At 35.8% G+C, this 15366-nt stretch overlaps 3 protein-coding genes across 3 annotated transcripts; all 3 read right to left on the bottom strand.

The window, feature by feature from the left end:
* Nucleotides 1–995: 995 nt before the first annotated feature.
* On the bottom strand, nucleotides 996–1598 carry LOC137402596 (uncharacterized). Its single transcript, XM_068089101.1, has one exon. It carries the CDS (start codon nucleotides 1596–1598, stop codon nucleotides 996–998), a length of 603 nt encoding a protein of 200 aa, XP_067945202.1.
* Nucleotides 1599–4743: 3145 nt separating this feature from the next.
* Nucleotides 4744–5163, bottom strand: LOC137402595 (uncharacterized). Its single transcript, XM_068089099.1, has one exon. It carries the CDS (start codon nucleotides 5161–5163, stop codon nucleotides 4744–4746), a length of 420 nt encoding a protein of 139 aa, XP_067945200.1.
* A 1469-nt stretch (nucleotides 5164–6632) lies between these two features.
* Nucleotides 6633–15157, bottom strand: LOC137402062 (mitochondrial adenyl nucleotide antiporter SLC25A24-like). Its single transcript, XM_068088532.1, has 6 exons — nucleotides 15099–15157; nucleotides 12992–13123; nucleotides 12178–12272; nucleotides 10329–10443; nucleotides 8737–8837; nucleotides 6633–6970 (listed from the first exon to the last, which is right to left on the bottom strand). The coding sequence occupies exons 2-6, from the start codon at nucleotides 13115–13117 to the stop codon at nucleotides 6955–6957; spliced, it is 453 nt and encodes a 150-aa protein (XP_067944633.1). The 5' UTR covers nucleotides 13118–13123; nucleotides 15099–15157; the 3' UTR covers nucleotides 6633–6954.
* Nucleotides 15158–15366: the final 209 nt, after the last annotated feature.

The raw sequence follows: 15366 nt of genomic DNA, 5'->3' as shown, positions 1-15366 counted from the left end.
ACTCTAGGTCTGAGGAAGCAACTTGCGAAAAACCACTAACCGTGTTACCCTCTTTATCTTCCTGTTTGCGATAAAATTGCTGTTCAATCTAATTCCCTCCTATAATTGGGAGAAATATGCATTTGAAGTTTTTTAGGAATATGTGAGTTTGTCTTTGATTTTGTTCAATACAAATAAAAGATCAATCTCTGCTTTTCAAAAAGATCCTAAACCTTAAAAAAGTAATTATATACTATAACATGATCCTTCGCATATACGCAATATATAACGTAATATAATGTAATATATAACTTGTCGAAAGCATTAAATCATATTTTAATTGAAATTGAGTGGAACATAAACTAGTTAAATTATTCAGTACAATATAATGCAAGAAATACCTTAACTTTTTAGGTAAAATTTATCTATTACAAACATTAAGCTTTTTCACATTAATATTCTAAAACTATATTGTTCTATTTGTTTTATAGCAGGCCCTAAAAGTTTTGTATTATTTATTAATTTTTAACACAAGAAATACCTCAAAAACTAAACGTGCTGAACAATATTAAGTTACATGATAGATATTATTAGGTATAATTATACAAAGAATAAAATGTTGAATAACACCTATTATGGAGTAGGAATTTGTTGGAAGTGTCTGACGCTTTTTGATATTTTAAACTTTGCTAGCTTTCTCAGCTCCCAGCTAAAAAAAAATTTCATATAAAGTATTTAGAAACAATATCTTATTTTTTCAAGGACTTTGCATCATGTCTAACGTACCTGGTTTTAGTTCTTAGTTCTTGCTTCCTTCCTTTTCCGTTCTCCCAGTTCAGATGCCGCAATCCTCTCCCCGCTGTCGCAAACCGGACATCCGGTTTTCCGCATCACATCTCCCTTTCTCTCCTTTCTCTTTATCTCTTTTTTTAGCCCTGTCTATTATCCACTCTATTGTTCTCTGCTAACTATTACCTTTTCCTTAAGCCCTGACTATTGTTCCCATTCGATTTCTTCTACTTCACATACCCCCGAAAAGTAGGGACATCTTGTCGGATGTTTCTGTTTCTTATCTCGGGTTGTTCAGCAAAACGAACTCTCCGCTGCCTGACTGGTGACTTTCTCTCCCTTGTATCTCTATCTATCCTTCTGATTTCTTGTTGTCTCTTTTCCTCCCTGTTAACCCTTTCTGCCTCTTGCCCCCTGGCTCTTTCTCTTTCAATAGCTCTTTCAGCTATTTGCCTATCTTCTCTAGCTCTTACCACATCTCTGTCGTATTCTCTTTCCACTGCTGCCATTTCGCTTTCGAACCTTCTTCTTATGTCACCTTCCTTTTGTTCTCTATCTTGTCTTGCTCTTTCTATCACCTCTCTTTTTCTTCTCCTCCATATGCTCTCTTTCTCCTGTTGACTACCTTCTCTCTCTTGGGTTCCTCCTGCAGCTTCGACATTCCTTTTCTCTGAACTTCCATCTCTACCCAACCTCTCTCTATTAACCCCTTCTCTATTGTTTCCCCTTTCTATTCCTGCTCTAGTGTCCCTCTCTCTTCTTGGAGGTCGATACAGACGTTCCCTCAAGTCCATCACACCTCTTCTCCTGGTAGCTATGTATCTGGACATAGTTTCGGACAACACCCTCGTCCAGTGTTCGTTAGGGTGGACTTCGTCTTTTAAGTGTTCTTAATTTAAAAAAAAACAGGCCTTCCTGACCTCTTCCAAAAAGGCGGGTGCACAAGTTAGGCGTGCCCTCCTTCTTGTTAGAGTTGAGGGTACAAATGAGCCTATTCAGACAACCTATGCCACCGTACTGTGCAGCTGGCACCCTGGTAGAGGGGTAAAAGGAGCAAAGGATCACTCCCGGTCTATTTGATGCCCTTCTCAGGGTCTGCTCGTACCGAGAAACCTTGTTCCCATCCACGGCGTTATCTTGTCGGCCCATGATGTCAGGAACTTCGGAAATGATAATCTTTATCCCAGGGATCCCATACCTGCATAGCAGCTCTTTCAGGGTGGCTCCTCCTAAAGCAATTTTTTTCACCCCCACTGGTGGTGTGATATAGTGAGCTACGCTGTTCCCAACTATTGTGTGGTCCTCCATCTCTATTATTCCTTCACTCTTTCTCTTTCTAAACCCTTTCTATTATTCATGCTCTTAACCTCCTCACTTTCTATTGTCAAGCTTTTCTTTTACTCTGAGCCTTTTCTATTGAATCCAACTTTGATTATAGTATTCTAAGTGTCTACAACAGAAGATATTTGGAGTAAACAAAATCATTATCACGTTTATTTATTCTATTTCTAGTACTCTTTCTTATTGGGTTACTAATACTATTATCTCCTACTAAGGTTTTCTTTCTATTCCCTTCCTTACTATTACTAACTACTTCTTTATTCTGAGACTCTATCATGTAGCACGAAGCTTTTTCAAATAATAATCTCAGATTTCTCCTATTCCTTCTTAATCTTCTTCCGTTCATATCCACCCAGAAGCTGTTTGGTTCTAAAGCCTCCTTAATAACTATTGCTTTTCTCCCTTCATCTTCATGGTTTATTTTCACCCATACTCTATCCCCTTCTTTTATTACGGACAATTTCTTTGACCTCTTTACCCTATCAAAATTGCTTTTCTGTCTCTCTTTGAGGTGTCTATCTCTTTCTTTAAATTGTCCTAGATTGGATACGACTAAGTGCAGTCTTGGTAACTCATTTCGAATCCTTCTATTATACATTAACTCATCTGGTCTATTTCCACTTTCCAGTGGGGTAGTTCTATAGGCTAGCAAGGCCAAATTCTTGTCCTTCTCGTTCCTCCACAAACTTTTTATTATCCCTACCGCTCTCTCCGCTAAGCCATTACTTTCAGGATATGTAGGACTACTAGTTTCTCCTACTATGTTGTACCTTTTCCAAATTTCCTTCCATTCGGGTGAGTTGTAACATGGTCCGTTATTGCTACGTACTTTCAATGGGGCTCCCAACCTTGCTATTATTCCTGCAAATTTCAATGCCAATTCTCTTCCTGTTTGATTATTCATCTGAACTACCTCTATCCATTTTGAGTAGTAGTCCATGAAAATAACGTAGTGCCTTCCTTCGAACTCGAACAAGTCTGTTCCGATCTCTTGCCAAGGTTTCTCTGGTAATGGAGTGTTACTCATCGGCTCATGTGATACCCTTCTATTTTTTATACATGCCTCACAACGTTCCACCATCTCTATTATCTCCTTTCTAATCCCTGGCCACCACACTGAATCTTGACACCTTCGGTACGTCTTGACCTGGCCCTGATGTCCACTATGGAGTTTTTCCATTATTTCCTTCCTCATATTAATAGGTATGTAAACCCTGGCGTTCCACATAATCATTCTTTTTACCACACTGAGCTCATCCTTCTTTTTCTTCAACTTTTTTGCCTCGCCACATATTGCATATTCCCGTCCTGTTTCTATTCCTTTCATCACTGTCTGATATGTTTCATCTGTTTCCGCGTACTCTTTAATTTTCTCTATTAGAACATCCTTTATTGCTGCTACTATCCTACTAGCATGATCTTCCACTCTTTTAATTTTATTTCGTCTCTTTTTGATGCTGGTCTTAATAACAGGTGAGCCAGAAACATCTTATCTCCTGGTGTGTAGAAAATATTATATCTGTATCTCATCATCCTCATCTTAAATCTTTGGATCCTTAATGGCAAGTCTGACAGATCTTTATTTCCCAACAGCGGAACCAGTGGCTTATGATCAGTCTCAACTTCAAAGTCTCTCCCCACCAAGTAGAAATCGAATTTGTCACATGCCCACGCTACGGCCAGGGCCTCCTCTATTTGTCCGTACTTTTGCTCTGCTTCACTCATTTTTCTTGAAGCATAGGTTACTGGTTGCCATCTCCCTTCTCTATTCATCTGCAGCAAAGCTGCTCCCAATGTATGTTTACTGGCATCTGCTGTTATCCTGTGTTTACTACTATTATCAAATAAAGTCAAGACTGGTGCTGTAGAGATGATCTCCTTAATCTTTTCGAAACCCTTCTGCTGTTCCTCATTCCAACACCATGCTGCATTGTTTTTGTCTAATAGTCTCCATGGTCTTTCTACTTCTGATAACAAGGGGCTAAACCTTCCTAAATGGTTCATTATTGCCAAGAACCTTCTCAAACTCTTCTTGTCTATAGATGCTGGCATCTCCTTGATTGCTTTTTCTTTTTCTGGATCTATCCGAATTTCTTCTTTGTTTAGGATATGACCTAAAAACTTGACTTCATCAACTCCAAACTGACATTTATCTCTATTAAGTGTCAACCCTGCTCTATTAAGCTTGTCTAGCACTTCGTGAAGCCTTATATCGTGTTCTTCTTTGTTTTTTCCTACTACCAGAATGTCATCCATCATACAAACAATTCCTTGTTGTTGTCCTATTATCTTGCTCACTTGGCGTTGGAAAAATTCTGGAGCTGCCGAAATACCTAACGGCATTCGCTGAAACATACACCTCCCAAATGGTGTAATGAATGTAGTAAGCTCTCTTGACTCTTCCGCTAATTCTGTCTGCCAAAATCCTGAATTAGCATCCATTTTGCTAAAAATGACGCTGTCCTCTAGCTCAGCTATTGTTTCTTCCAATGTAGGCAGTGGGAAATTTTCTCTGAGCACACTCTTGTTTAGTTGCATCAGATCAACACAAATTCGGACCTTTCCCTTACTCTTTGGTGCTACTACCATTCCTGAGCACCACTTTGTTGGTTTCTCTATTTTCTTTATTACTCCTCATTTTTCCATCCTTGCTATTTCCTGTTTCATTGCTTCCTTCAGACCTATAGGCAACCTCCTTGGCACTTGGAGACACACCGGTGTCGAATCTTCCCTTAGATTTATCCGGAACATGTCTGGTAGTATTCCAAGCTCTTTGAACAAATTTGGGTATTTCTTTGCCATCTCGTCCTCTATCTTAGTCACTTTTTGAATTGTCTTAACTAGCCCTAGCTTTATTATTTCCGGTTTCCCTAACAGATTGCTATTGTTTCCCTTCATAACACTGATCCTCGCTATTATTCTTTGTCCTCTCTTTGATATCAACTCAATTTTTGACTTGCCTACTGTCTCTAACCTCTTACCATCTGCCCCTTTCAGTACTCGTTTAGTTGGCTCAATCTTGCAGTTTATCCTCCTTGCTGTTGCTTCACTCATAACTGTTACATCAGCTCCTGTGTCTATCTCAAAGTTTATATATTTGTTTCTAGTTTTCAAGCTGATTAGGAAGTCATTGGCTGCTTTAAATTTTTTTATTTAGTCATAATGAATCTTCTGAATATTTGGATGCATCATTTTCAACCATGCTTATTTTCTTATCCGTTAGCCGGTTAGGACAGCTTCTTGCCATGTGTCCTGTAACCAAGCAAGCATAGCATGTGATAGGTGACCTTTCATCATTTTTTCTTAGAGTGCCCTGCCCCCCTGGTTAGGTTTCGTTCTCAGTATCCTCTATTATACCCAGTTCCTCTATTTCTAAAGCAATCTTTTGATACATGTCCGAATCTATTGCATGTATAGCATTGTACTCCTGATCTCCCTGTACCAATATTACTTTTGTTTCTTGCTCCTCCATTAGCTCTACCTCCTATCCTTTGTATTAACTCATCATCTTCCTCTTCTCCTACTACTTGATGTATCGTTTCTTTTTCCCTTGTTGGTATCATTCCCGCTGCTATTGTGGCCGCCTCGTACTGACTGCACCGAGCTCTTGCCTTCTCTAGGGTGATATTCTTTTTGAGTAACAACCCTTTTCTCATTTTGTCATCATTCATACCCATTATCAAAACCTGCAGTATTAGATCTTTCTCTAACTCCTCCAACCTGCATTGTTTTGCTGCCCTTTCTATTCTTTCTATAAACCTGCATAAATCTTCACAATTATCCTGTTTCATAGTAAATAATCTGTGTCTCGTTGCTACTATATTTTTTTTCTCAGAAAAATAATCGTCAAATTTTTCTTTGATGATGTCGTATTGCATGGCATCGACCTCTATCTTCCATGTTTAAAAATATCGTACCCCTTCTCTCCGATGCAGTCTAACAGAAACGCTGTCTTCTTTTGTTCTAAATCGTAATCTTCTGATTCTACTCTTCTTGTCACTCTGGTGGGTTCCTTTCTTTTCAATCCCGCCGACACAATCGCTATCTCAAATCTCTTAATAAATCTCCTCCATCCTGCCAATTCGGCTCCTGTTTTTAGTCTCAGTTCGGGTGTCTTAACCCCCTTCCCAAAAATACTATTATTTTGCCTGTCGCTCATTTTCCAGGTTATTATCCTCAATCATTCACTATTGTATAACTTATAATTTTTTATTTGTTTCTTCAACTATTATCCTCGCAAATTCTCTCTATTATCATCAATTATTCGCTATTGCCTAATATTTCTATTATTATCGCTACTATTATCGATGACTTACTGATTCTCCTTGTAGTCACCACTCCTGACACCATCTAACGTACCTGGTTTAAGTTCCTAGTTCTTGCTTCCTTCCTCTTCCGTTCTCCCAGTTCAGATGCCGCAATCCTCTTTCCGCTGTCGCAAACCGGACATCCGGTTTTCCGCATCACAGTTTAAATTGTTCAAGTTTTGAAAAATGTATTAGTTAACAGACAGAGGCTACACCATGCTTATACAAGATTTATTCAAAACGCAATAAATTTAACAATGCACTTTTGCAGAAAGTACTAACACAAAACAAACAAAACAATGTAATTAGCATCTCAATATAAATTTGATTTTTGGAGTTATATCTCAATGAATGACAAGTTATGTTGAGCTTTAGTATGTGTCATTTCAATATATCAATAGAGCAAGATTCATCTCTCCAAAATTATATGGTAAATAGTTGGAGTTTTCTTAACAGATATTACAGAGAAGATAACTCCTAAGCAAAATATCATCGTGGCTAATTGGTCCTCAAGATGGCTGTAAGTAATCGTGATGCTTTACAATATCTTTGGCCTACAATGAAAACAATGTATAGATTGCATGGCACAGATGATACTACATGTTTGCTCGGAAATGATCAATTTTATTTTCATTAAATTTTTAGTAAGTATGTATTCAGTTTATTGTTAAAGTTGTGATTTGTGATTTATTTTCATCAACAAAGTTAGTTAAGCAAAAGTAAAAAGCTGGAAGAGTGATGAAGCCCATAATATGCGTTTGCATAGCTAGTCGTGGCGTTGGGCTTGTCGTCATCGGTTTTATTCATCTGCTAAAAGATACAACTTAAATACTCTCTTGAAACTGGCCACCTTCTCTATGCTTTTAATAGGCTTAGGGAGTTGGTTCCAAAAATGGCTTGTTGAAAATCCACCCTGCAATGGCCTGCTCGGGAAGAAGATTGTGGGAGATTTTGACAGTAATTTGAGAGTCGGGTTTGATATATTGTGCGAGGGATGTAATTACAATGAAATTCTTGATGAAGTATAATGCGGTATGAACATAGTAAACTGATAGGTAGTATAGATGATGATTTGAAAAGAGGTTTGGTGTGGGCGAGGCAGGGGTTTTTGTGAATGGTACTTATCATGCGTTTTTGAAGTGTTATTAAATTTGTAAGATGGGTGGGAGGTGCATTGCCCTATGCCTCAATGCAATATGAAAGTTTAAAACTAACCATGGAATTGTTAAGAAAAGCAGAGGTTTGCGGGGTAAATATGCAGATGTGCGGTAGAGTAAGCCTGATAAGGGTCACAGTTTTTTTTAGTAAATATTCGATGTGTTTTTTCCAAGTGAGATTAGAATCAATGAAAATACCTAGGAATTTAGTGTGATCTGTCTGACAAATTGGTTTGTTGAAAATGAAAAAAGGATGAGTGTTAGCTAGATGAAATTTATTTTGGGGGTTTTTTAGTAACATGAAATTAGTCTTATCAACATATAAGGTGATTTTGTTAGAAGTGCACCAGTTTTGAATAGCGAGAAGTTCGTTATTTAAACAATCTATGTGCTCGTTGATGTTAAAGGATTCAAAAAAAAGGTTAGTGTCACCTGCATAGAGCAAAGGTGTGAAAAAGTTGGTGACATGTGTTAAATCATTTATGTAAATTAAAAAAAGAGTTGGACTAAGGATGGAACCTTGGGGTACACCGCATGTTAAATCTAGTATGGAAAATAAAGTATTACCATTAATAGTGTGTTGTTTACGTTTGGTTAGATAGCTTTTGATCAAGATAATTGCTGTGATGTCAAAATTAAGATTGTGGAGTTGTGAGTACAATTTGTTATAATCTATTGTGTCAAAGGCTTTACTAAAATCTAGAAAGATGCCAAGAGCACATTTACCATTGTTCAAGGATTTTAAAACATTATTAGTCAATTTAATTAGTGCATCTTTGGTGCTGCTCTTTTTCCTAAAACCATGTTGCCCATCGTTAAGCAGTAAATTACCCTCAAGGTATTCCATAATCTGTTTAGTTACAGCTTTGTCAATTATCTTACTTAGCACTGGTAGCAAACTAATGGGAAACGATAATCCATTGAAGTGCTTTTAGGGCAAACAAATTAGTTTTCATTAAATATTTAGTTTTTTGTATTATACAAACAAACTTAAAATAAATTTTTCATACACAATTGGAGGAATAGCTGAGCAATTTTTTTATAATTTCAGTTTAGCAGAATCTTTTTTCAACATTTTTGAATGATGCTGTGGAGTTAAAATCCCATGAGGTAGAAGTTTTTCTTCCTTAACTTGAGAATCTGTGATTATTTGGTTTGCTTACCAGGATGTGAGAAATTGTATGAAAACCTTTTGAGCCTCTGGCTCTTCATACTCAACATCTCTCTCAATATCTCCCAGTTCATTCATGATTCGCTGAGCTTGCTGTAATAAGGGAGACAACTCTCACTTTTCATACATTATAGAGTTTAGCGCAGGTTTTCTGGTTATTCAAATGATTCAACACAAGTTTCAATGGAATAGTATAAATAGCAATTTCAAGTTTTTGTTTTAAAGGAAGACAAGTTTCTTTGCAGCACTCATGAAAGCAAAACTTTAATGTTCCATGAAAAACGTCTTTAGTGGAAAGGGCGACGACGTCAATGTTTATTAAAAGCAGTATGACTTATTTTTTACAATTATACAAGAAACAACTTTTTATATCACATTTATGTTTTCTGTAAAGACGAGTAGCAAATTCATTAATGTTTAGCAGGTTACAAGATAAAGATATCGATAAAGATATCGAAATCACCTTTTAATTCTATGTTCTTCCTCACACCTTGAAGTCAGGAATAATAATAATAGTAATATAAAATGTATTCTGAAAACTAAACAATGGCTGACTAGCAACTTCAAGTCATTTGATATTTTTTAGAGTTTTGTGTAAATAATGAAACAACTACTTATTAGATCTACTAACACATTTGAATGTTAAAAGATATGAGTACCAAAATTATATGAACTATATATAAGATATATATTATATATACATTAATATATATTCATTATTGTTAGAAATGCTAGTTTCATAAAGAATTATAAAGAAAACACACTCAATACAGTATGTGCAGAGTGAATTATAGTATGATTGATGGTAATTGATAGTAATTACACATTGACCATTAAGATTTGATTGATCAGTCAATGTCAAACTCACTGGTAGAACCTACCAGTGAGGGAAAAATTCAAGATGTTAGCCATTTTGAATTCCATCTTTCAGATATTATTGCCTGATGAGACCAGATCTACATTTGCTTGCAACAAATTGATAGTAGTAGGCTACATGTATTAGCAATTTTGACTAGCAGCTAAGTGGTCATTAAATTTCTTATCATACTATTTTATTGTATATAGAGTCAGTCGTTCGGCGTGTCCAGCTACTGCTATTAAAAGCTAGGAATGAAAGATCCGCTCCATGCTGGATTTGATCTCAGAACCTCTCATTCACCAGGCGATAACCTAACCAATTAAGCTACGTGAGATTCAATAGATTCATTAGGCGATATGAGTCATTGTGTCGGTTAAAATACGCATAGCACTCTGCTTTACGCAACGTCACTAAAGCTTGCTCTCACGGCTCTTATTAGTAAGTTTAGCAATACAAATAGTAGCTTACTCAATTTAGTCATTGGAAATGTGCCAAGCTAATTAATGGCAAATGGCAGGCGACTACATTACCTGTTACTGTTTATAAGATTTGTTTTAATACCTGTGCATTCAGCTGGTTACTGTATATAACTCAGTTATGTAATTCTAAATAAGTTAGGCTACGTGCTGAAGAGATTTAGTATTAAACTAACAATGTTGTTGTTAGTGAATCTAACCAATGATCTACCTTGACACAATCACTTCTAGAAAGTTTGTTAAACTAACCAGTTCCTCATGTTTGATACCAGATAGTTTTATTGCCCTCATCAGCTCTGACTGATTTATGGTTCCTTTGTTTTCTTTATCAATTTCTCTGCAGAGCTTTAAGAACATCAGGAGCCTAAAATAGATGTAATCTGTTTAGATGGCTTAGTATATGTGATAGATCACATTAAGCTGAGTGATCTGAGATTTGATTCAAACAAGATGTTTTAGTAACAGCTGTAGGATGTCATTGGGTTAAGAAGTTATGTTGGTAAATGGTTAACTAAAAGGTAATAGAAGTTTATACACTCGAGTTGTTTATAAGGAGGCCATGACAGTTGTTAAACATGGTTTCAGATGAAGCTTATTTTATGAGCTAGCCGAGTTAGAATAATTTTGTAAATTTAAAACAATATGTTTCACTAAACTGAGACTTTCAAAAGATCTTTAAAACACTCAGAGAAAGAAGAATTTATCACAAAGAGGAAAGATGCTTGTGTTCCTCAGAAATTATTGGTTTAAATTTCACCTGCATGTTCAGAGTGTTAGTAGCCATTTTACATTGCGTATTCGCATGATTTTAAAGGTGTTTAGTTCCACTCAAATAAATATAAATTCTTGCAACCTCTTACTTTCCATACGTATAATATGTACTTGTATTTAATGTATACATGGAGAGTGTAATGTACACAAATACACGTAATATACAGTAACAGAAATAACTTATAAACTGAAACATACAGTTTTAGTCCACCGTTCCAATTTGGTTGACTCAAGTTATGTAAGTATAAAAAACAATCATATTTATGTTAGTAAGGATTTATGTCGGAAATTCTTTACTCAGATAAAAGTTATTCAGATGTAATTTGTACTACAAAGTGTCTAATACATCATTGACATGAATGTTTAGTATGAAACAGTATTATCTGGATACAGTTTATTCATAAGACTCAAACCCGCAAAGGCCATATATTTATGAAAGGATTTCAGGCTATATCGCAGATTGTTTGTGTTATTCAATTAAACTGCGTTGGAAACCATCACAAGCTAAGTCTATAACTGTGTGTTACAAAGGTTTGTAGTGTAAACAACTTAATTGTCAAAGTATTGTATATACATGTAAATGAACTCTGTAGAATATAGTCAATGTTGTGTAGTCAATCGCTTTCCACCTCACCAACATCGGGCCACAAGATATGTTTACTAGCATTAAGCACGGCAATGCTCGAAATTCTTTTCAGTTTGGATCCGTATTGTTTCACGACAAAAATTCATGAAAGCATTCATTGAGGGCAGCTATCCATTTTGAAGATGATTTTTTAAGATGATTCTTGATTTCCTAATCACATAGATCCTGACACATTTATGCTGAAAACAAAAGTTCAAAGATTGTCAATTGAGCATTTGATGCAACTTCACGCAATTGACATTGCGTGAAATAGACCTGCTTTTGCACATCAAATAGTCGTGGGAGTCTGCTCTTGTAACCCTCCTCTTACACCAGAACTTGTTAACATCACAGAACATGGCTCTTATGATACTAAATATTATTTTTCATCCCTGAATGAGGGCGAGTGGTATAAGTGGAAGAGTATCATACACACAAACTGGATGTTATGGGTTTGAGACTAGTGCTAAGCAATCTTTTATGAAGCGTTTTAATTTTTATGATGTATATAGTAGATTTGTAGAATCGCAGTATCAAACCCCAGACTCTTTCAGTCTCCAACAATCTAGTACAGAATTCAATAGCTTTTCTACAGTTTATCCGAGACTTGCAGTCTTTAAGTGTATTGTAACTGTACAAGTTTTCTTTATTTCCAAAGGAACTATGGAGTCTATGAAAGGAATAGTCGCTAAGACAACTCACTCAATGGAGGCTTCGCTGGCATCCAACATAAGAAGTTTGAAATCGTCTACCTCCAGTTTTCCTTCTTTAGCAGCTTCAACTGGCTTTGATAGTCTCTGAAGAATAACATTACTAAAATGTGTTATATATGAGTGCTATTGTATTATAATGTATTATCTACAGATGTTAACGAAAGCTCAAGTGAAAGACAACTTCTACACCGTAGCAACTTAATGACTGATATATTTTCTATTCGCTTATCTTTTAATTTTACTGTAATAAGATCTGTGTTCATCAGTCTAACACCACGATTGGAAGTGGGAAAAATAGATTGCATGGGATTCGGAACCCATGACTTTCAACATAGTAAACCAGCTCACTAGCAACTGTACCAATCAATTGCTTAATATGCAATCAGAACAATTGTACATATAGTTATTACACCGGCCGAAGTGACTGCTGGGGTACTAGTGTCAGTAATTTGCAGAAGCTCTCAGCCAATTGCTGATTAGATGTTTATTTTATTCATTTTTTAGACCTTTCCAGAAACACACAAAATAGTTTTTTCCCAGATATTGTGCTGTGGTTAAAGGGGATGCCAGTGCTATTTAGCAGAAGCCAAGCTTCTCGATATAATTAGCACAAAATACTAAAACTAAAAGAGATCATTTCAATTTTACCATTAGTGTAAGTAGTATTAGTTTGGTTATTAAAGTTGTGCTGTGAACTGGACAAAAAGGCAATTATACTGTCATCACAAGAGTGCACAAATCCTAACACATATTGGTAAGGTTAAATGTCAAAACGTGTGAGCTATGTAGGTCAGTCAACCTACTTCGATAAACTCTTCTGGGACTCGCAAATACTCAAGTTCTTCCTTGAGCTCTACAACTGCCACTTTCCCAGTTTCTTCCTCGTCTACCGACTTGAAGATTTCAGTGAAATATTCAGCTGGATTCATAGCTAGCTGTAAAGGAACAAGAGAACAACGAATGCTAGGAACCCACTCTAAATTACATGCTGGTCAACTTTAAACAACAAAACATTTGTGTGTAAATATATAAGTAACTACACAAATAAATATATATTATTATTTGTCGTTGTTCATCGTAAAGCAAATCCTTATTCTTCGATTGACACAATTATTCTGTTTCTTTGCAAGATGACTGATTATCTCAGTTGGTTAGAGAGTCAGTATGATTAGCTGAATGTCATTGGCTCAAACCCTGTATTGGTCAAATTTTTTTAATTTGATGTAGAGAAGTTTTTGAATGTGGGCAAGTTGGCACATTTAGAGCAACTGCTACATTGTATTGTAACAGAAGTATAGAAGCCAGTGACATCAATACAGTACTGCATTTGATCATGTCTGACAATTTAACACTTTTTATTAACTACGAATCTGTGAGCCCTCTTGAACGAATCTCAAATAAAGCTCATTTTAGATAGTAGGAATTACAATGGAAACTGTAATCTGTCCAATGAGCACCACCCATTTTAATGAATCAAATATATATATTAATTTTTCATTTGTCAATTATGAAGACCTATCAATGGAGAGAATGTTTGCTATCATTTAAAATAACCAATTGTAATAAAGAAATATACTTGTGGTTATTCTTTCTATTTTAATCATACATAAGCTTAATGATATTTATAACAGGCGAGTTCTTACCTAATCGCAAATTTATAACTAATCGCGAAGCTCTGATAACTATTTATTAGGGCTACCCGATTAGGGTTGAGAGTTGTTGTCTGCAGGAGTACAGGAATCAACCATGAAGATGAAGAATGTGTATTTGCCGTCCCAAACAAGTTTGAGTTAAGATTTTTGTTTATAACTAACCACAACCTACCAGCAAGTCTTTTATACGTTGCTACTGTGTGAAAACATTAGACTCTTCTTCCAATAATATATTGTTTTCATATATTCCGAATATGTCTGTTATTTATTATGCTTCAAACCTTTTTGTTTTATTCACAACAAGGGGTAGCGAGCAAAACAACAGCTGATGCATCAGGTGCAGTGCGTATTGTGAAAAGATGTTGTTTTGCTCGCCCGCTCCACGGAGGGACAACTTCGCAAAAACAACAGCTTGTCAAGACAGGCTACTTGTTGAGCAACAAACAAAGTTATTTAAGAATGTTCCCATAACGATACACTTAACTTCTGCGTAAATTCACTATGAATAATTATTGCGCTTGCAATGTCTTTATCTGAATAACATTGGATAGTAATATTTTTATCAGAATAACATTGGATGATCATATGATAAAATACGGTATACATGTTTATGTATCTGTACATGTATACAGTATTTTATCATGTCTGGCAATTTAACTTTGATGAGTCACTTTCTATGTACATGTACAATCAAATAGAACTAGTACCCTGTAATGTAGTGAATGTCATCAAGTGTGCCAATGAAGAGTACGTATGTGTATATTAATTCTATATCCTATGAGGTGATTGATTGACACAGGTGATAGTGTGCTAAGTGTTGAGGTGGAATGTTATGGGTTCGAATCCCATACAATACAATCTTTTTCCCAGCATCTAAATGATTACTCAAATAGATAGATGGATAATGAAGAAAGTTAGTTGGGTTTAATTGTCTAATGATAATTATATTTTATATTAAAATATAATTCCAAATTATATAGAAAACCATATAGAAGGATGGGAATGTGAGAATTGTTTAACGATGGGTTTCAAGGAATTGAGGATTTTTCCTGCAACAACCAATCTTGTCAGTTATTTAATGGAAAGTAGTTTTTCTATGTCAACCACCAGAAGTCTCATAGTAACCTTAAACTAATACAAACATATTGGCCCAAGTGCATACACCTTCAGTATGCAAAGACGGATTACTATGAAATGCTAAAATGCTGATTAGTGTAATCTGTTTATGCAATTTTCTATGACATATTTTAATACTCACTCAATAGGTCTCTGACAGTTTCTCTATTGCTCTCAACTTGTTTTATAATCAGATTTAGGATTGCGAGTGTTTGTGTACACAGGCGACGCCAAGCTCAATATTTGTGCCCATTCAGTTTAATTGTAAAGTGTCAGTGAGTCACATCTAAGCGTGTTACAATTGAACACTAACATTTGTTATTATTGTTTTGTGTTATAATTGTTTCATGGGTGCAAACTCACGCAGCTATTATTGTAATTCCTTCAGCTTAACTTATAGACCAGGGTGA

The sequence above is a fragment of the Watersipora subatra genome, chromosome 8 (assembly GCF_963576615.1).
Source record: "Watersipora subatra chromosome 8, tzWatSuba1.1, whole genome shotgun sequence".
NCBI lineage: Eukaryota > Metazoa > Bryozoa > Gymnolaemata > Cheilostomatida > Watersiporidae > Watersipora > Watersipora subatra.
The sequence above is the reverse complement of the archived record's forward strand: the minus strand, read 5'-3'. Positions and strand labels throughout refer to the sequence as shown.

What these genes read in the sequence shown, in the direction of transcription:
- LOC137402596 (XM_068089101.1), bottom strand. Translation starts at nt 1,598, where the DNA reads ATGTCCAGATACATAGCTACCAGGAGAAGAGGTGTGATGGACTTGAGG.
- LOC137402595 (XM_068089099.1), bottom strand. Translation starts at nt 5,163, where the DNA reads ATGAGTGAAGCAACAGCAAGGAGGATAAACTGCAAGATTGAGCCAACT.
- LOC137402062 (XM_068088532.1), bottom strand. Translation starts at nt 13,117, where the DNA reads ATGAATCCAGCTGAATATTTCACTGAAATCTTCAAGTCGGTAGACGAG. An exon ending in GCCAGCGAAGCCTCCATTGA is followed by an intron (nt 10,444 to 12,177) that starts GTGAGTTGTCTT and finishes CATCTATTTTAG; the next exon opens with GCTCCTGATGTTCTTAAAGC. An exon ending in GTATCAAACATGAGGAACTG is followed by an intron (nt 8,838 to 10,328) that starts GTTAGTTTAACA and finishes CCCTTATTACAG; the next exon opens with CAAGCTCAGCGAATCATGAA.